General features: G+C 42.8%; 1 protein-coding gene across 1 annotated transcript in view; it reads left to right on the forward strand.

Moving 5' to 3' along the window:
• The window catches only part of LOC142295231 (amine sulfotransferase-like), a 171682-nt gene that overhangs the window by 145871 nt on the left and 4946 nt on the right, over positions 1-20865 (forward strand). Inside the window, exons 4-5 of the mRNA XM_075338324.1 lie at positions 14164-14258; positions 14993-15173. Coding sequence (XP_075194439.1) covers positions 14164-14258; positions 14993-15173 — 276 coding nt within the window. The remainder of the gene's footprint in view (positions 1-14163; positions 14259-14992; positions 15174-20865) is intronic.

The raw sequence follows: 20865 nt of genomic DNA on the forward strand, positions 1-20865 counted from the left end.
CTTGTATCTAAGGGGTTAAAAAAAAATTCACAAGCTTGTCCAATAAAAGTGCCATTTGCGCCATTTTCCGAAACCCGTAGCGTTTTGATTTTTTGGGATCTATGGCTCAGTGACAGCTTATTTTTTGTGTCTCGAGGTGACATTTTTAATGGTACCATTTTTGCACAGATGCCACGTTTTGATCGTCTGTTATTGCATTTTGCGTAAAACTTGTGGCGAATTTTTGGAATTTTTTTTGCCACTACGCCATTTACCAATTAGATTAATTGATTTTATATTTTGATACATCGGGCATTTCTAAATGCGGTGATACCAAATATGTTTATATTTATTTTTTTTTTAACCCTTTAATTTTCAATGGGGTGAAAGGAGGGTGATTTGAACTTTTAGGTTTTTTGTTTGTTTTTTTTACTTTTTAAAACTTTTTTTACTTTTTTTTTAATTTTCTTTTACTAGTCCCTCTAGGGGGCTATAGCGATCAACAATCCGATCGCTCTGCACTATCTGCTGATCACAGCTATACAGCTGTAAACAGCAGATATGATCACTTCCTGATTCATTCGGCTCCTGACCGAGTGAAATAGAAAGTGACTCGTCATAGCTACAGGCGTCATCACATGACCCTGTGCTACCATGGCAAACACCGAAAGTCACGTGATCACTCACGTGACTTCTGGTGGGGGCGGCGGTAAGTGAAAATCATGGCCGCGCGTATATACATCTCGCTGACAGACTTTGGCAGCGAGATGTAAGGGGTTAATGTTACAGGTGGAATGCGATTCCACTTGTAACATGCAGGCACACATGTCAGCTGTTGAAAACAGCTGATATGTGGGCGGATCATCGTATCCTGCCTGCGGCAGGGGGCGGGGCTTAATGTCACACGCTTCATGACGGATATATCCGTCAAAGGTCGTGAAGGGGTTAAAGTGTGCTTTAAGAAAACTGTTTTAAGATATATATGTGTTTTAATAGTTATTATCTGGCCAAGGATGGCCAGGTTTAAGAAGGGTGGTGTGTAGGAGGGGATCGAGTTATGTTCACTCCTATGGGGAAGTGTTATTGTATTGTTAAAATAATTTATATTAGAATGTACTGTATTTAATGGAAGATGTTCTTATGAGTGCGCTGCTGCGTTATCAATGTAGCAGAGCTGGACAAGTGCAGTGGTCGGCACTATCTAGCGATGGAGAGTTTAATATGTTTTATATGTTTTATTGCAAGTAATGTATCTGATAATATGCATGTTTTAGAACACTGTAAATAATGTAAGATGCTGTCCCTTTGTGCTGTGTCAGGCAGGATACATAGTGCAGAGAGCCAGGAGTACTGTAGATAAAAAGTTATAGATAGGATAGATATATTAATAATATAGAACGTTTTATTGTAGCATAACTAAGGATCAAGTGTACAGGAGTGGGGTGTCAGTACTGGGTAGTTAGTGAGATTGTTAGGATAGAGCAGGAACAGGTGCAAATAGTTAAATGGTAACCAGGGAGACCAAGACAAGGTATAGAAATGAGTAGAGAAGTATTAGGAAGACAGTAAAGTTAGTGGAGAGTGAAGCTGCAGAGGTGCAAGTGAGCAGACAGGGTCAGAAGCGAGGGCCTGTCTAGGACAAAAGGAATCCTCCCATATGTCAATACCACACCCTGCGCACAGGCTCTAGAGTGTCCTGAGATCGGTGGGACATAGGGGTATAGAAACCGTCAGTGGAAGCTAGTAAGTGGTCCATGGGCACATGTGAACCACAGAAGCCTCTAGGAGAGGTTACGGGGAAGAAGCAGGTATTGGACTCGGCTGCTGTAAGATAGAAGATCAGAGTGAGTACAAGAAAGTTAGAATGCCTCGGGAGAGAGGAGACAACGAGAGGGTCATTCTGTCTGAAGTAATGAAGAACTGGTGAACTACAAAAACCTGTTCCTGAGTTGTTTCATAAGGAGACTTGTGTGTGTCAATTGTGTTGCCCTCCTCGTCTACGACGAGGATCAGCAGCTGAGATGGAGATAACATCGGACATCATTGTGTCACACACCCCATCGGGAGCAAAACATAACCACACACATTGAATGAAGCAGGGAAGCCAGTGACCCTGGGCCAGGACAGAGCTCTCCTATTCACACACATTTATGTGTGGTCATGGAGGACACAGAAATTTAGTGTAGCACAGACCTGATATTTAAAATCTGTGATAGGCATCTTTTATAGTGTATATTAGAATAACTTCTGCTATAGTGTACAGTCAGCTAAATTATGCTTGAGTTTAAGTGACATAAATGAAAGAAAGACATTACACATATAAAACACCACGCATGTAGCTGATTCCACAATAAATGGACTTGTGCTCTTTATGAACTCTGGTACAAAACAACCAAAGTAAATTGTATTGGGACCTTGTTATGTCAGTGTTGGGGACAGTATGTAATGCCCTTTATTTTTTAGTACAACCCTAATATACTTCTACCAATTTGGAAAACAAAATTATCCCCTCTTCTACTCTAGTGCACCAAAAAAACTAGCACAACCATAATATATCATGTTATCCCCTCCATATCTTTACATCACCAGGGTAGTTGTAATATTGTTATTTTTTTTTTCTTATTCTCTGTTGTTAAAACCTTGGAGCCTCGTATAGTCCGAAAAACATGTTAACACTCACATCTGGAACATTACTGAGTTATTCTAGTTAAGGCTATGTGCCCACGCTGCGGAAAATGCGCGGATTTTGCCGCGGATTTCTCGCGGAAAAGCCGCGGATTTTCCGAAAATCTGCAGTAGCGGCACTTCCAAGCCATTTCAATGGCATTTTGGAAATGCTGTGTCCATGCTGCGGATTTTTCCGCGGCGGATTTGCCGCGGATTTTGATCCGGAAAAATCTGCAGCATGTCAATTATTGTTGCGGATTTTGGTGCGGATTTTGGGTATAGAATGGGGGAAAAAAAAAAATCCGCATCAAAATCCGCGGCAATTTCGCGGTAAATCCGCGGTAAATCAGCAGCAAATCCGCGGCAAAAAAAAGGTGCGGATTTGCCGCGAAAGTCGCGGATTTTCATGCAGAAAAATCCGCAGCAACATTCTCATTCTACCGTGGACACATAGCCTTAAGTTACATTCCTATTATATTTGTGAGTTTCTTCATCAATTATATAAAGGAGGTTATTTGCATTTTTCATGCATTTCTTTGATGCTGCAGATTATGACCTTTTTTGGTCTATCATGTTTATGAAGCTTTATGAATGTTTATCAGCGTATGAAGCTTTCTTTTTCATACGCTGTGGTATCTGGCTTTGAATAAACTATTGATACTGTCATGAGTGGACTACATGCGTTTTTTATTGTTTCCCCAGCAGAAACACATAAAACCTCAGATGCATTTTTTTTGTGGATTTTCTGCATCTGATGCAATTCTATGGGCAAAATACGCAGGTAAAACTCAGTGTACCTGCAAGAGAAATTGACATGCTGCGAATTCAGAGACCACAGGTCAGTTAACAAAAAAAGCACGGTGGGAGGGAGATTTCTGTAAATCACATCCACTTTGCTGGAATTCTTAGATGCTGTGTTTTTTGTGCAGCGTTATTAGGCTATGTGCGCACGTTGCGTCGGAGTACCTGCAGTTTATTCTGCACGTTTTCCTTCCCTTGGTTTTTGACCAAATGGCTTTTGACCATTTTTTAGCGCTAAAAACGCATGCGTTTTTACCGCGTTTTTAGTGCGTTTTAGCGCTTTTTACCTGCGTTTTCACCTGCGTTTCTGCTGATGCGTTTTTGAGATCAAGACACTGAGAAATAAAGTTGAATTAGTCAAAAAGAATGAAAAAAGAGAAAAAAAGTATAAAATTAAATTTTAATAAAATTATATGGGAAATTATCAATTTTAATGTAATAATAGTGGTTATGCACATTTTAACAGAAAAATAGCTAAAGTTTATTATTTTTTTACATTTATATTTTCGGTTATTGTGTGTGTGTAAAGGAACATTAGAACCCATTTATTTTTGCCCAGAAAAGCATGCGTTTTTGGAGCCAAAAACGCAGTTGAAAAGCAGGTAAAAAGCATGAAAAACGCAGGAATTGTGATTTTGGTTGCTTTTTGCCATTTCTCATTGACTCCAATGTTAAGGAAACGCTGCAGAAATGGCAAAAACAACTGACATGCTGCTTCTTTTTCAGCATGGTTTTTGACCACAAATATGCAAATTAAACGCTGCTGAACAAAAAGCAAAGTGCAGACAGGATTTCTGCTTTTCCCATAGACTTTGCTGGAAATCAAAAATGCATGCATTTTTGCCCAAAAACGCTGCTGCCAAAAACGCTGCAGAAACGCGGTAAAAAACGCAACGTGCGAACATAGCCTTAAGCAGTGTCAAAACCTCACTAAAAACCCATAGTAAGACTTTAACATAATAGCTACTTGCGATTATCTGAGTTATACTAATTAGTTTTTTTTATATGATACTGAGATGTCCCATTGGATGTCTCTGACCCTCAAACAAAACTTTTGGCACAAATCTACATATGTCTGCAGTTCTACTACTTTCACGCTTTGTAACCCTTTTTTTCTTAACAGTTTTAATCTACTTTTAAAAAAACAGCCTAAGGCCCGTTTCACACGTCAGTGAAAAACACAGACGTTTTTCACTGGCGTGTAAAACACGCACATGTCCCTGCGTGTGCCGAAAATCACAGCACACGTGGGTTGTCTAAGTGCAATCCGGGCTCCGTTCTCCGTGGCCCGTGATTGCACTTAGAGAATAACTCACCTGTGCCTGCTCCCGCTCTCCATGGTGCTGAATCCTCCCGCGGTGCAGCATCCGGCCGGCGCTGACCCCCGCAGCAGCTGCTTCCAGGTCGGCTGTGTCGCGCATAATGAATATGCGCGACAGTAATCAGCCGGCTTAGAAGCAGCAGGCAGAATGGGCTGCAGAGGACATCGCTGGACGCCGGGTGAGTTAAAATGTTTATTATTTTAAAAGCATGTTTTTTTCTGGCACGTGTTTCACGGATCACACTACTGCGTGGTCCGTGGAACATCAGTGATGCCAGAAAAAAATGGACATGTCTCTGTGCAGCAATCACGCACACGTGGGTACGCCGCACGGAGACACGTGCAGTGACAAATCACTGACGTGTGAGCAGACCCATTCATTATAATGGGTCTGTGTATGTCAGTGATTCTGGTACGTTTAAAAAAAAGCACAAACGTACCAGAATCACTGACGTGTGAAAGGGGCCTAAGGGGTACTTTGCACGCTGCGACATCGCTAGCCGATTGTAGCGATGCCGAGCGCGATAGTCCCCGCCCCCGTCGCAGATGCGATATCTTGTGATAGCTGCCATAGTGAACATTATCGCTACGGCAGCTTCACACGCACTTACCTGCCCTGCGACGTTGCTCTTGCCGGTGACCCGCCTCCTTCCTAAGGGGGCGGGTCGTGCGGCGTCACAGCGACGTCACACGGCAGGCGGCCAATAGAAGTGGAGGGGCGGAGAGGAGCGGGATATAAACATCCCGCCCACCTCCTTCCTTCCTCATTGCAGGCGGGACGCTGGTAGGAGATGTTCCTCGCTCCTGCGGCTTCATACACAGCGATGTGTGCTGCCGCAGGAACGAGGAACAACATTGTACCTGTCGCTGCAGCGAAATTATGGAAATGACCGACACTACACAGATCACCGATTTTCTACGCTTTTGCGATCGTTTATTGGTGCTTCTAGGTTTCACACGTTGCGACATCATTACCGGCGCTGGATGTGCGTCACTTTCGATTTGACCCCGACGATATTGCAGTAGCGATAGTGCAACGTGCAAAGTACACCTTAGGCTATGTGCACACTAGAAAGTGCATTTTTCTTAAGAAAAATCCGGACCCCCTTAAAGAATCCCGCACTCACGGTAAAAAAACGCACCAAAACCGCAACGAAGTCCGCATGCGGTTTTGCCGCAGTTTGTTGCAGGTTTTTTTGCGGATTTGCCTCGGATTTACCGCGGATTTTCTGCAAGTTGGTCCCTGCGGATTTTTACCATTATCTATGGAAAATACCACAGGTACCTGCGGAAAAGAAGTGACATGCTCATTAATTCCGCAGCGGAAAATCCGCAGGTAAATCCGCGGGTATAACAAAACGCAGTAAAGGACATTCAGAAGTTAGAGTCAGTTCAAAGGTGGGCAACTAGACTACTACAAGGAATGGAAGGCCTCCCATATGATGACAGGTTGAAAAAGTTAGATATGTTTAGCTTAGAAAAAAGACGTCTCAGAGGAGATCTCATTTATATGTATAAATACATGTGTGGTCAATATAAAGGACTGGCACATGACAAATTTCTTCCAAAGACAATATTAAGGACCAGGGGGCACTCACTGCGAGTGGAAGAAAAGCGATTCCGACAGCTAAATAGGAAAGGGCTCTTTACAGTTAGAGCAGTCAGACTGTGGAATGCCCTACCACAAGAGGTAGTAATGGCAGATACTATAACAGCTTTTAAAAAAGGGCTGGATGATTTCCTCAGTGCACACAACATTGTTGGTTATAAATAACTTAGTGGCCAAATGTAGAACTGGTGGAGGAAGGTTGAACTAGATGGACCTAGGTCTTTTTTTCAACCTAAGTAACTATGTAACTATGTAACCATGTAACAGTGTGCGCACAGCATTTTTAAAAACTCATAGGATTTGCTGGGGAATGACTGCAGCAATGTTAGACACATTTTTTGCAGCAAATCCGCAGCGTGCGCACAGGGCCTTAATCATCAATCCCAGTCCATTGAAAGATTGGCTAATCAGGACAGCATCTGAAAATCTCTATATGGCTAAGTTCACACACTACGTTTTTTTGACGCTGCGTTTTTGTGCGTTTTTGGCCACTAAAAACGCACAAAAATGCACCCGCGTCAAACTAACGCAGCAATAAACGCATGCGTTTTTGCCACGATTTGGTGCGTTTTTGGCTGCGTTTTGCTGCGTTTTTGATCTCTGAAGAAAAAACAAAAAGCCAGCACCAAATGTGCACTTCAGCACTAAATATTCCAAACTGTACTTATTATAAAAATTTTGAGATTTTTGGCAAAAAATTGCAATTTCTTGAGCTGCCTCGCCACGTCACGGCAAATCTCATTAGAGGCAGTCCTACACTAAAATATTTTTATAAAATGTGCCATACGGCCTCACATATGAATAGTAGAACTGCTCTCAGCAGCACTCACCTGGTCTATTTCAATCCCGTACCCATGACTGAGTCATGGCTGTGGGCAGGACAGGTCCAAGCAAATGCTGCATGAAGTAAATAGCCTGTGGACAAAGCCTGATGACTTAATGTGAACAGTCACCAACCGCCAAAATCTAGACAGATGGAATACATCCCAAATTGGGGTGCATAGCAAGGTGGAGGTTTTTGATCTCTGCGTTTTTCTGTGGTTTTCCAATGCATTGCATGGAGGGAAAATGCAGAAAAACGCAGGAAAGAATTGACATGTCCATTTTTTTTTTAAGCTCAAAAACGCAGCTTAAAAAAACAGTTGTGTGCGGACAGCAAAATTGAAAACTCATAGACTTTGCTGGGGAAGCAAAGTCATGCAGTTTTGAGGCCAAAAATGCACCCGAAAAACGCGCAAAAACGCCGCGAAAAACGCACTGTGCGCACATAGCCTGTTTCTCCTTTTGACAATCCAGTAAAGAGCAGAGAGAAGTTAATCTGACTTAGGCTAGGTTCACACACTGCGTTTTTTTGACGCTGCGTTTTTCTGCATTTTTTGCGGCAAAAACCGCACAAAAACGCACCCACGTCAAAAAAACGCGGCCAAAAACGCACGCGTTTTGCCGCGATTTGGTGCATTTTTTTGCTGCGTTTTGCTGCGTTTTTATGCGTTTTTTATCAGTGAACAAAAAAAAAGGTCTGATGTCATTTCCTTCTTCAATGTGTTCTTCATTCTCCACTAGTGTATGCAGAAGAGCAGACAGCTGCAGAACTACAAGGCTCAGCATACTCCATCCAATAGTGTATGCAGGAGAGCAGACAGCAGCTGCAGAACTAAAAGGCTCAGCATGCTCCATCCAGGATTGTATGCATGAGGGAGAGTCAGGGGGAGCAGACCTACAAGGCTCAGCATCCTCCATCCAATAGTGTATCCAGGAGAGCAGACAGCAGCTGTCGAACTACAAGGCTCAGCATCCTCCATCCAATAGTGTATGCAGGAGAGCAGACAGCAGCTGTCGAACTAAAAGGCTCAGCATCCTCCTTCCAGGACTGCATGCAGGATTTCTTTGCCCCCCCAAACAAAAAAAATGACGTGGGCTTCGCCATATTTCTGTATGCTAGCCGGGTACAGCAGGCAGGTACGGGCTGCCCCCAACCCCCAGCTGCCTATTTGTACCCGGCTGGGAACCAAAAATATAGGGAAGCCCTTTTTTTTTTTAATTATTTCATGAATTTCATGAAATTTAAAAAAAAAATGACGTGACCTTCACCCAATTTTTGAGTCCAGCCGGGTACAACTAGGCAGCTGGGGATTGGAATCCACAGTGCAGGGTGCCCATGCTTTCTGGGCACCCCCGCTGTGAATTACAGTCCCGCAGCCACCCCAGAAAATGGCGCTTTCATAGAAGCGCCATCTTCTGGCGCTGTATCCAACTCTTGCAGCTGCCCTGATGCCGGGTGGCTCGCTGGGTAATAATGGGGTTAGGGCTAGCTGTATAGCTGGCCCTAAGCCCGAAATTCATGGTGTCACGCCAATATTAGACATGGCCACCATGAATTTCTAGTAAAGATAAAAAAAAAACACAACACACAGAAAAATATTTTTATTAGAAATAAAACACAACACAATTAGTGACTCCATTTTTATTGAAATAAAGAACCCCCCTCCGCAGTAATCCTGGGTCAAGGGCCCCGCGCCGTCCAATCCGGATCCAATATCATCTGATCGGTTTGCTGGAAGGCAAAGAGATCAGATGATGTGTCAGGTTCTAGGGGCTGAAGCACATCACACATCAGCTGATTGTATAAAAGCCATTCATACAATCAGCAGATGCATCGGTGCAAAAAAAAAAAAAAATACTCACTTATGTGCTGATTACCGGCAGCTCCTGGAACAATGGGGCGGGAGTCTGATCCTGTCCGATCGCTGCAGCAGCTGCCGGTAATCAGGGATGAAGTCTCCTGACGCATCCGCTGATAGCTTAAGGCTGGAAACACATCTATACGAGTAAAATCGGTCCGACTGGGCTGAAAAAAACTCGGCTGATTTTAGTTCACGTTAGGTCCGAGTGCAACGCAAGTGCGATGCTTTTTCTGAATAAATTAATGATTTTACTAGCGTGTGTAATGCGTGTGTAATGCGTATTTTTTACTATGTCATCTGCCATTCAGCTCTGCTACATGGCCGCTGACAGCAGACACAGATAGCCATGTAGCAGAGCTTAATGGCAGATGACAGCAGACACAGACAGAGCCGCACAATCAGAATGAACTCGGGTGAACTTCACCTGACTTCATTGTCATGCTGCGGCTCTGTCTGTGCCGCGTCCTGATTAGCGGTCACCCGTGAAGGGCTCACCGGTGACCGCTAATCCCCTGAGTGACTGAAGTTAGCAGCCCTCTCTCATACTCACCGATCCCCGATCCCCGGCGCGGCACTGCACGGCTTTCTCACTGCTGCGGCGGCTTTTACTATTTTGAAAAAGCCGGCCGCTCATTAAACAATCTCGTATTCCCTGCTTTCCCCGCCCACAGGCGCCTATGATTGGTTGCAGTGAGACACGCCTCCACGCTGAGTGACAGGTGTCTCACTGCAACCAATCACAGCAGCCGGTGGGCGGGTCTATACTATGCAGTGAAATAAATAAATAAATAATTAAAAAAAATGGCGTGCGGTCCCCCCCAATTTTAATACCAGCCAGATAAAGCCATACGGCTGAAGGCTGGTATTCTCAGGAGGGGGAGCTCCACATTATGGGGAGCCCCCCAGCCTAAAAATATCTGTCAGCAGCCGTCCAGAATTGACGCATACATTAGATGCGACAGTTCTGGGACTGTACCCGGCTCTTCCCAATTTGCCCAGGTGCGTTGGCAAATCGGGGTAATAAGGAGTTAATGGCAGCCCATAGCTGCCAATAAGTCCTAGATTAATCATGTCAGGCGTCTATGAGACACCCTCCATGATTAATCTGTAAGTTACAGTAAATAAACACGCACACATGAAAAAATCATTTATTAGAAATAAAAAACACAAACAAATTCCCTCATTACCAATTTAATAAGCCCCAAAAAGCCCTCCATGTCCGGCGTAATCCACGGACCTCCAGCGTTGCTTCCAGCATGAAGGTGACAGGAGCTGCAGCAGACACCGCCGCTCCTGTCACCTCCACACAGCAACTGAGGTGAGTATCGCAATCAGCTGAGCTGTCACTGAGGTTACCCGCTGTCACTGGATCCAGCGGTGGCCGCGATTAACCTCAGTGACACCTCAGCAGATCGCGCTACTCACCTCAGTTGCTGCTTGGAGGTGACAGGAGCGGCGGTGTCTGCTGCAGCTCCGGTCACCTCCATGCAGCAAAGCTGGAAGCGACGCTGGAGGTCCGTGGATTACGCCGGACATGGAGGGCTTTTTGGGGGTATTAAATTGGTAATGAGGGAATTTGTTTGTGTTTTTTATTTCTAATAAATGATTTTTTCATGTGTGTGTGTTTATTTACTGTAACTTACAGATTAATCATGGAGGGTGTCTCATAGATGCCTGACATGATTAATCTAGGACTTATTGGCAGCTATGGGCTGCCATTAACTCCTTATTACCCCGATTTGCCAACGCACCAGGGTAAATCGGGAAGAGCCGGGTACAGTCCCAGAACTGTCGCATCTAATGTATGCGGCAATTCTGGGCAGCTGCTGACTGATATTGTTAGGCTGGGGGGCTCCCCATAACATGGAGCTCCCCATCCTGAGAATACCAGCATTCAGCCGTATGGCTTTATCTGGCTGGTATTAAAATTGGAGGGGACCGCACGCCATTTTTTTAAATTATTTATTTATTTATTTCACTGCACAGTATAGACCCGCCCACCGGCTGCTGTGATTGGGTGCAGTGAGACACCTGTCACTCAGCGTGGAGGCGTGTCTCACTGCAACCAATCATAGGCGCCTATGGGCGGGGAAAGCAGGGAATACGAGATTGTTTAATGAGCGGCCAGCTTTTTCACAATAGTAAAAGCCGCCGCAGCAGTGAGAAAGCCATGCAGCGCCGCGCCGGGGATCGGGGAACGGTGAGTGTGAGAGAGGAGGGGACAATGACCGACAGACTGTGAGAGAGGGACAGAGATAGTGACCGACCGACAGACCGACCGACAGAGAGAGAATAGAGACCGAGAGGGAGAAACCGACTGACAGAGAATAGTGATTGACAGACATTGTGAGACATCGCTCGTTTCCAGTGTTTTAGGAAACATGCAGGAAATGTATTTAGAAAATCGCATGTCACTAGGATGGTGTGAGTGCCGTCCCGTGACATCTGATTTTTTACACGCTCCCATAGACTTGCATTGGAGAGACTCGCAGTAGAAACTTGCAAAAAAGCAGCATGCTGCGATTTTTTTCTCAGTCCGATTTGGACTGAGAAAAAAATCGCAGATGAGAGCTGAATCATTCACTAACATGTGTCCGATTCCAATGCGAGTTTTTCTCGCATTGCTCTACTGCGAGAAACTCGCAAGTGAGAAGCAGCCCTAAACCGGCCGGGCGCCCGCGTCACCGCGATACTTACGATCACCTGATGCGTCAGGTGACTGCATCAGGTGATCCATCGCCAGGTTCTGCATCTATCGGAGGTATCCCAGCCGTCTGCACACAGCCGGAGCGGCGATACCGTGAGAGGAGATGGGAGTGGGCATGGCACCGGGAGTCTGCAGACAGGTGAGTATAGCTTTTTTTTTTTTCTACTGTTAACTTTTGTTTTCGCAGCCGCTTCCACCTCCCGCCCAGACATGGCGCCGCACAGCAGCTGACATGCACAGGACGGGAGGTGGACGCGGCAGTGACGGTACCGGGAGGATTCACGCTTCTGTGTTTACTGGCAGAAGGAATCCTCTTCCTGTACATGTCACTTTACTACCCACCTCCTGCGTTTATAGCTGCGTTTTTGGTCTTAGAAATGCACCAAAACGCAGCTATTTGTATTTCTCATTGCGTCTTTCAACATCCCATTGCACTCAATGGATGAAAAGCGCAGTGAAAAACGCGGGAATAATTGACATGCTGCGTTTTTGTGGCACCACAAAAACGCAGCTGAAAAAAAACGCTGTGTGCAGACAGCAAAAATGAAAACTCATAGACTTTGCTGGGGAAGCAAAGTCATGCAGTTTTCTGAGCAAAAACGCACCCGAAAACTGCGCAAAAATGCCGCGAAAAACACACTGTGTGAACTTACCCTTACGTGTTGTACTTATGTGCTTTCTAGTAAAGGGGAGTAGGTGTGCGTATTCCTTCTTGTAATGTTAGTACACCCAACAATACTCTGCAGGAACGCTGCCTGATTTCATGTTTTTGTTTACCTAAAGTTGATTCTTCTGAATTGCTCAGGTAACAGATCTAGGCTGTCCTTGTCATGAGTAATTGCACTTACTGACCAAGTGTCAGTCTGTAATCAGTAGACTATCCTGTAAATAACAAAAACAGTAAGTATAATTTGAATTTTAATGCTGTGTGCACATGCTGCGGTTTTCTAAGGATTTTTTTTATGCGCTTTTGGGGCAGTTTTGTCACAAAAACGCTTGTCTATCCTTATGCCAGCAAAGTCAATGAGAATTCTGAAGTGCAGTGTGCACATTGCTTTTTTCTTCCTTGCATATTTGGCTCAGGAAAAAATTGCAGCATGTTAATTCTTGGTGCGATTTTCAGCCCTTCCACGCATTGACTTCATTATGAAAAATGCATGGCAAAAAAAAAACGGCACTAAAAAACATGCCAAAAATGCATAGAAACGAAACAAAAAAAAGCAAATTTTTTTGATGCATTTTTTTCTACCAGAACATAATTTTGGGTGCAGGAAATTTCAGCACCTAATACTCAGCATGTGCACATAGCCTAATGCGGGCGTCACATGATACAATCTATCGTGCGATCGCACGAGCGATCGTACCCGCCCCCGTCATTTGTGCGTCATGGGCAAATCGCTGCCCATGTTGCACAAAGTCATTAAACTCCCGTCACACGTACTTACCTGCTGAGCGACGTCGCTGTGGGCAGCGAACATCCACTTCCTGAAGGGGGTGGGTTGTTCGGCGTCACTGCGATGTCACACAGCGGCCGGCCAATAGAAACGGAGGGGCAGAGATGAGCAGGATGTAAACATTCCGCCCACCTCCTTCCTTCAGCATTGCCAGCGGGACGCAGGTAAGCTGTGTTCATCGTTCTCGGGGTGTCACACGGAGCGATGTGTGCTGCCCCGGGTATGATGAACAGTCTGCGCAAATAGGATTAAACGATTTTTTAAAAATGAGCGACGTATATACGATACACGATTTACAACCGATTAAGAGTCGCTCTTAGGTGTCACACGAGACGACGTCGTGAACGATGCCGGATGTGCGTCACGAAAACCGTGACCCCGACGACATATCGCACGATAGATCGTCTCGTGTGACGTCCCACATTAGGCTATGTGCGCACTTTGCGTCGAGGTAGTTGCAGTTCAAAAAGCATCCTCTGGCAGAAAGGACAATGCTTTTGGCTTTAAAAATGCATGTAAAATGCAAAGAAAGTAGCCTATGCGCACCTTGCGGTTTAATGAGTTTTTAATGCTTTTCCGGTGCTTTTAGAAACGCTGCAGTTTTGTATTACATTGAATGGATGGGAAACGCAGCCAAAATGGCAAAAACAATTGACATGTTGCTTCTTTAAATGCTGAGTTTTTGCCCAAATGTATACAAATTAAACGCAGCGTTTTGAACAGCAAAGTGCGCACAAGAAAGATCAATGTCCCATTGACTTTGCTTGAAAAGCATAACGCCAGCATTTTGGCATCAAAATGCTACAGTTGAAAAAGCAGTGGAAAAGCAGGTAAAAAAGCAAAGTGCGTACATAGCCTAAGAAAGAAAAAACAAACACATCAGGCCCTGAAAACAATGCAGTAATCCGCAAGTTTTTTTTTAATATTATCCTATTTTACAGTCGTCTGTGGCTCGTGGTTTGATCACGTCAGAGGTTGGTACACGCACAAAGAAGATTTCAACATACTCATTGTGAAATACGAGGAAATAAAAAAGGTGATTTAGAACATTAGCAGTATATAAAAAAATCATTACTATGGCATCCAGGTCAAAGTTAAATCGATGGAAAGATATTATTGCCAAAATCATAAAATCGGAAAATTCACAGTCATGATTTTTTATTCTTACTTCAACAAACATGTATGTTAAGCTAAAATTCAAATATAATCAAAATAACAAAATAAAATTTGATTCCTACAAAATTATTAGATTTTTTTTAACCCCTTCATAACCAAAGACATATCTATACGTTCTTGATTGTATATGTCCCTGTAATGCATCGGCATTCAGATGAAATCAGCATATCTGCTGTTCAGAGGGATGCTGAAGCATAGCTCTGAGTAGCAGAAATGATCGGACAGTGCAGGCTTTAAGTCCCCTTAAGGGACTAATAAAACAATAAAAAGTGTAAAAATCAAGTTTTTAAATATGTGAAAAAAAAACTGAAAAAAAACTAAACGCTCAAATAACCCCCTTTTTCCCCATTGAAAATAAAACAATAATAAAGTAAAAAATACATAGATTTGGTATCATCACCACTGCCGAAAAATAAAGAAGGCAAATCAGAAACAATTGTTAGTAAAATGAGATCATAGCCTTTAAAAGTCATCATGCTTACCATTCTCCCTGCAGAATTTATAGAAATTAGAGAAATGTTAGAATTATTATTGATTCTGAACAAGTTTTCAATATTGACATTTTGATCTTGGTTATTTTATTATCTATTTTAGGACCTTCGAGCTACTGTGCGGAAAATCTGCAAATTTCTGGACATAAGCCTCGATGATGAAGCAATAGATATCGTGGTGGAAAAAGCTACTTTTAAGAACATGAAGCATGATTCTCTTGCTAATTATACATTTCTTCCAAATGAACTTTTAGACAAAAATAAAGGAGCCTTTCTACGAAAAGGTAGAGCAAATATAAAAGAGTTGTCCAAAAATTAGTAAAAATAAAAAAACATCATATACCGTGTATATGTGTGTGTGTATAAATAAATAAATATATATATATATATATATATATATATATATATATATATATATATAAAAACAAAAAAGCCTGCTCAACTCAAAAATGGCATGTATTATAACATGTGCACTGCACTAAAAAATTCCAAACTGTACTATTTAAAAATTTAAGATTTTTGGCAAAAAATTGCAATTTCTTGAGCAATCACCCAACCACGTCATGGCAAATCTCTTTGGGGCAGTCCTACTCTAAAATATTTTTATTTACAATGTGCCATACGGCCTCATATATGAAAAAGTAGAACTGTTCTAAGCAGCATTTACCTGGTGCTTTAGGGCGGCTTTGCACGTTGCGACATCGCACGTGCTATGTCGGTGGGGTCAAATCGAAAGTGACGCACATCCGGCGTCACTTTCGACATCGTACTGTGTAAATGCTAGATGATACGATGAACGAGCGCAAAAACGTCGTTATTGTATCATCGTTGCATTCACCGACATTTCCATAATGCCGGTGCAGTGACAGGTATGATGTTGTTCCTCGTTCCTGCGGCAGCACACATCGCTGTGTGTGAAGCCGCAGGAGCGGGGAACATCTCCTACCTGCCGCCGGCGGCTCTACGGAAGGAAGGAGGTGGGCGGGATGTTTACATCCTGCTTATCTCCGCCCCTCCGCCGCTATTGGCCGCCTGCCGTGTGACGTCGCTATGACGCCGCATGACCCGCCCCCTTAGGAAGGAGGCGGGTCGCCGGCCAGAGCGACGGTCGCAGGGCAGGTAAGTGCATGTGAAGCTGGCGTAGCGATAATTTTCGCTACGCCAGCTGTCACAAGATATCGTACCTGCGACGGGGGCGGGGACTATCGCATGCGACATCATAGCATCGGCTTGCGATGTCGCAACGTGCAAAGCCCGCCTTAGAATCCCGTACCCATGACTGAATCATGGCTGTGGGCGGGACAGACCCAAGCATATGCTGCATGAATTAAATAGCCTGTTATATATATATATATCTTCACACACACTGCTCCTCTGTATACTATCCCCCTACACACACACATTACCCCTTTGTATACTATCCTGGAATTTATGTCCCCTTCCTTGTACATATACAGTACAGACCAAAAGTTTTGACACACCTCATTCACAGAGAAGGCATCAAAACTATGAATTAACACATGTGGAATGAAATACTTAACAAACAAGTGTGAAACAACTGAAAATATGTCTTATATTCTAGGTTCTTCAAAGTAGCCATCTTTTGCTTTGATTACTGCTTTGCACATTCTTGGCATTCTCTTGATGAGCTTCAAGAGGTAGTCACCAGAAATGGTTTTCACTTCACAGGTGTGCCCTGTCAGGTTTAATAAGAGGGATTTCTTGCCTTATAAATGGGGTTGGGATCATCAGTTGTGCAGAAGTCTGGTGGATGTGTAGCTGATAGTCCTACTGAATAGACTTTTAGAATTTGTATTATGGCAAGAAAAAAGCAGCTAAGTAAAGAAAAATTAGTGGCCATCATTACTTTGAGACCCCAAGCGACTTGCAGCTGTAATCGCAGCAAAAGGTGGCGCTACAAAGTATTAACTTAAAGGGGACGATTAATATTGCACGCCCCACTTTTCAGTTATTTATTTTTTAAAAAAAGTTTAAAATGAACAATAAATTTCATTCATCTTCAGAATTGTGTCCCACTTGTTGATTCTTCACCATAAAATTTTTATTTTTATGTTTGAAGCCTGAAATGTGGGAAAAAGTTGAAAAATTCAAGGGAGCCGAAAACTTTCGCAAGACACTGTATATATATGATCACGTCTATAAAGCACTGTGCAATTATTAGTGCTATATAAAGGAGTAAAATAAATAAATAAATATATAATACACATATTTAAATAACACAGTTTATTTATAGATAGACATACAGTAGATATGTATACATACGGCTGGTGAAATAAGTATTGAACACGTCACCAATTTCCAATTTTCTAAGTAAATATATTTTTCTAAAGGTGCTATTGACATGAATTTCTCACTAGATGTCAATAACAACTCAGTCAATCCACACACAAAGAAACCAAACCATAGAGACCCATAAATTTAGTGATGTGTAATAATGAGAAATGACACATGGGAAAAGTATTCAACACGCTTACAGAAATGTATTAAATATTTTGTAAAAAAAACCTTTGTTAGGGATGACAGCTTCAAGACACCTCTTGTATAGAGAAACCAGTTGTATGCATTGCTCCGGTGTGATTTTGGCCCATTCTATCACACAAACACCCTTGAAATCCTGAAGGTTCTGTGGGCTCCTTCTATGAACTCTAAGCTTTAGTTTCTTCCATAAATTTTCTTTGGGATCCAGGCCTGGTGATTTGATGGGTCATTCCAGCAACTTTAGTTTCTCTGAAATCAATTGAGAATTTCCTTGGCTGTGAGTTTGGGATCAATGTCTTTCTGAAAGGTCCACCCTCATTTCATCTACATCATCCTGATTAATGGCAACACATTTTTCTCAAGAAGGCCTCTGTACATTTGTCCACTCATCCTTCCTTCAGCAATATGAAGTTTGCCAGTGCCGCATGCTGAAAAATAGCCCTACACCATGATGTTCCTACCTCCAAACTTTACTGCTGGTAAGATGTTTTTGGGGTGATATGCAGTGGTTTTTGTCCTCCAAACATGGTGTATTATGACATCGAAAGAGTTCAATTTTTAGTCTCGTCTAACCAAACTATATACTCGCAGTATTTTGCAGGCTTATCTAAATGTTGATAAGCAAATGTTAAAATGAATTTGAACATGATTTTTGTTCAGCAATGTTGTTTTGCATGGTGATGTCACACAGGGTTTGGTTCATAATGCGCCAGGTGTCATGGCGGCATCAGACGCTATTCACATGACAGACTCTAACGGTACGTGACCATGATCAGGACTCACTGCACCCTGGACTCAGCGGGTCCTGACCTGCGGGGCTGTGAGTCTCCTCTGTAGGAGACGACAGCTGCTCGTACCCACAATCAAGGTTCTGTGCGCTGCAGTCTCTCGCTTGTGTTCTCCTTACGAAAGACACATGCAACCCTGCAGCAAAGAATTGACATGCTGCGGCTATGGAAAGCCCCACCGCAGGTCAGTTTTCACTGTGGGCCGCACACACACAATGGGCATGGGATCTCTAGAAATCCCATCCACTGTGCTTGTACTGAACATCGCAGCATTTTGACCTATACCACCAGCACCCTTTCATTAGACTGACTGCAGACCATATATTTTTCCATTGGACGCACATCCCCTTACACTCCACACTGTGCTTTCTCTGGTGCTTCTGAGTTATAGAGGCAGGCTAAGGTGTCAACCAGCTGTGTGTTCATTTGTGATCAGGCTGGCAGGAGTTAATTTCTACTGGCCTGCTGCTTACCTTTGGGATCACATGTTGTGGGAAGACCTTTTACAGTTACTGAAGGAATCTGTCTTCCCATGCAGATGATAGCTTTTACTATGCCGGTCCTTGTGCTATTGTAACCCAGTCCTGCTGGGGATTATAGGGCTTTGTGTGGAGTTCTGTTGTTGTTTCCTCCCTGTTCTTATTTTCCTTCTTATCAATTGTCTAATAGCTCCATGTGAGCGTGCTGAGTGAATGAATTTTGGTTTCCTTATTTGTCCATTTTTGTGGGTTCTACCACTCCTTTCAGGTCATTTTGTAGGTCTCTACAGGTGATACTTGGCTCTTAGACAACTCTTCTGATAAATGGTTGCACTCCTCTGTCTGAAATCGTGTGGGGAATACCTGGTCAAGGCCTGTTTATGGTGAAATGATGTTTTTTCCACTTCAAGATTATGGCCCCAACAGTGCTCATAGGAACCATCAATATGTTTTGCAACAATAAAGTTGAAAATATCTTGAGACAGCTCACTTGTTTAACCCCTCATGAGATGTTTCTTGTGTGGCACCCTAGTAATAAGACACCTTTTTATAGTTCATCATTTGAGCCAGCCAGGATTGCTTTCTAATCAGTGATAGATTTCAGCTGGTGTCTTTACTTTCCACAGCATTTTGCACCTCTCTTTCTTCATGTGTTCAATACTTTTTCCCTGTGTCATTTCTGAATATTACATAAAACGTAATTTATGGACATCTATGGTTTGATTTCACTGCCTGTGTGGATTGGATGGGTTGCTACTGACATTTGGTGAGAAATTCATGTTTAATAGCACCTTCAGAAAAGTATTTATGCAGAATATTGGTAATGTGTTTAATATCTCTTTCACTCCCAATGTGTATATGCAGTTGAAGCCAGAAGTTTACATACACTATCTAAAAAGACACATATGCATGTTTTCTCACTGTCTGACATGAAACAGAATAAACCTTTCCCATTTTTGGTCAATTAGGATTACCAAAATTATTTATATTTGCCAAATGCAAGAATAATGTTTAAAGCATTTTTATTACTTTCTGCAAAGTCAAAAGTTTGCATGCATTCATTAGTATTTGGTACTATTGCCCTGAAAATGTATGACTTGGGTCAAACGTTTTGCATATCCTTCCACAAGCTTTTTACAATAGTTATTAGCAATTTGAGCCCATTCCTCCCAACAGAACTGGTGTAACTGAGCCACGTTTGTACAATTCCTAGCTCTTGCCTTTTCAGCTTTGCTCATAAATTTTCAATAGCATTGAGATAAGGGTTTTCTGATGGCCACTCCAAAACATTGACTTTGTTATCCTTAAGCCAATTTGTAACCAGCTTGGCAGTATGCTTTTGGCCATTGTTCATTTGGAAGACTCATTTCCACCAAAACTTTAAGTTCCTGGCTGATATCTTGAGATGTTGTTTCAGTATTGCCATATACTCTTCTTTCCTCATGATGCCATCTATTTTGTGAAGTGCACCAGTCACTCCTACAGCAAAATAACCCCACAAAATGGTGCTGTCACCCCGTGTTTCACAATTGGAAAGAATTCCTAGGCTTCAAAACGTCTCCCTTTTTCCTCCAAAAGTAACAATGGTCATTCTGGCCAAAGAGTTAAATTTCAGTTTTATCAGACCACAGGACATGTCTCCAAAAATTAAGGACTTTGCTCCTGTGTGCATTTACAAACAATTCTGTGGCTTTTTTTTTATGTTTCTTTTGGAGTAATGCTTTCTTTTTTGCAGAGTGGTTTTCAGTTCATGTTGATACAGTACTCATTTCAATGTAGATATTGACAAAATCTTACCAGCTTCCGCCAGCAATTTCACAAGGTCTTTAGCTTTTGGTCTTGGGTTGATATGAACATGTCTGATCAAAGCACGATCATCTCTGGTACACAGAACCCGTCTCCGTCCTGAGCGGTATGATAGCTGGACATTCCCATACCTTCAGGTATCTGGAAATTGCACCCAAAGATGAACCAGACTTGTGCAAGACCACAGTTCTTTTTCTGAGATGGTGGCTGTTTTCTTTTGACTTTCCCATAATGCTACACAAAGAAGAAAAAACCAGGCCACAGCCAATATAGGAGGGAACAATTTGTGTAAGACCAAGAAAGAAAAATTCCCTTAAAATATAACCTTTAATATATATATAAAGTACCTTCTCACCCCCTGTGGGTGGTTATTTGTCCTTCCTCATTCTCGGGTCCGCTACCAG

Source organism: Anomaloglossus baeobatrachus, chromosome 3 (assembly GCF_048569485.1).
Source record: "Anomaloglossus baeobatrachus isolate aAnoBae1 chromosome 3, aAnoBae1.hap1, whole genome shotgun sequence".
Lineage (NCBI taxonomy): Eukaryota > Metazoa > Chordata > Amphibia > Anura > Aromobatidae > Anomaloglossus > Anomaloglossus baeobatrachus.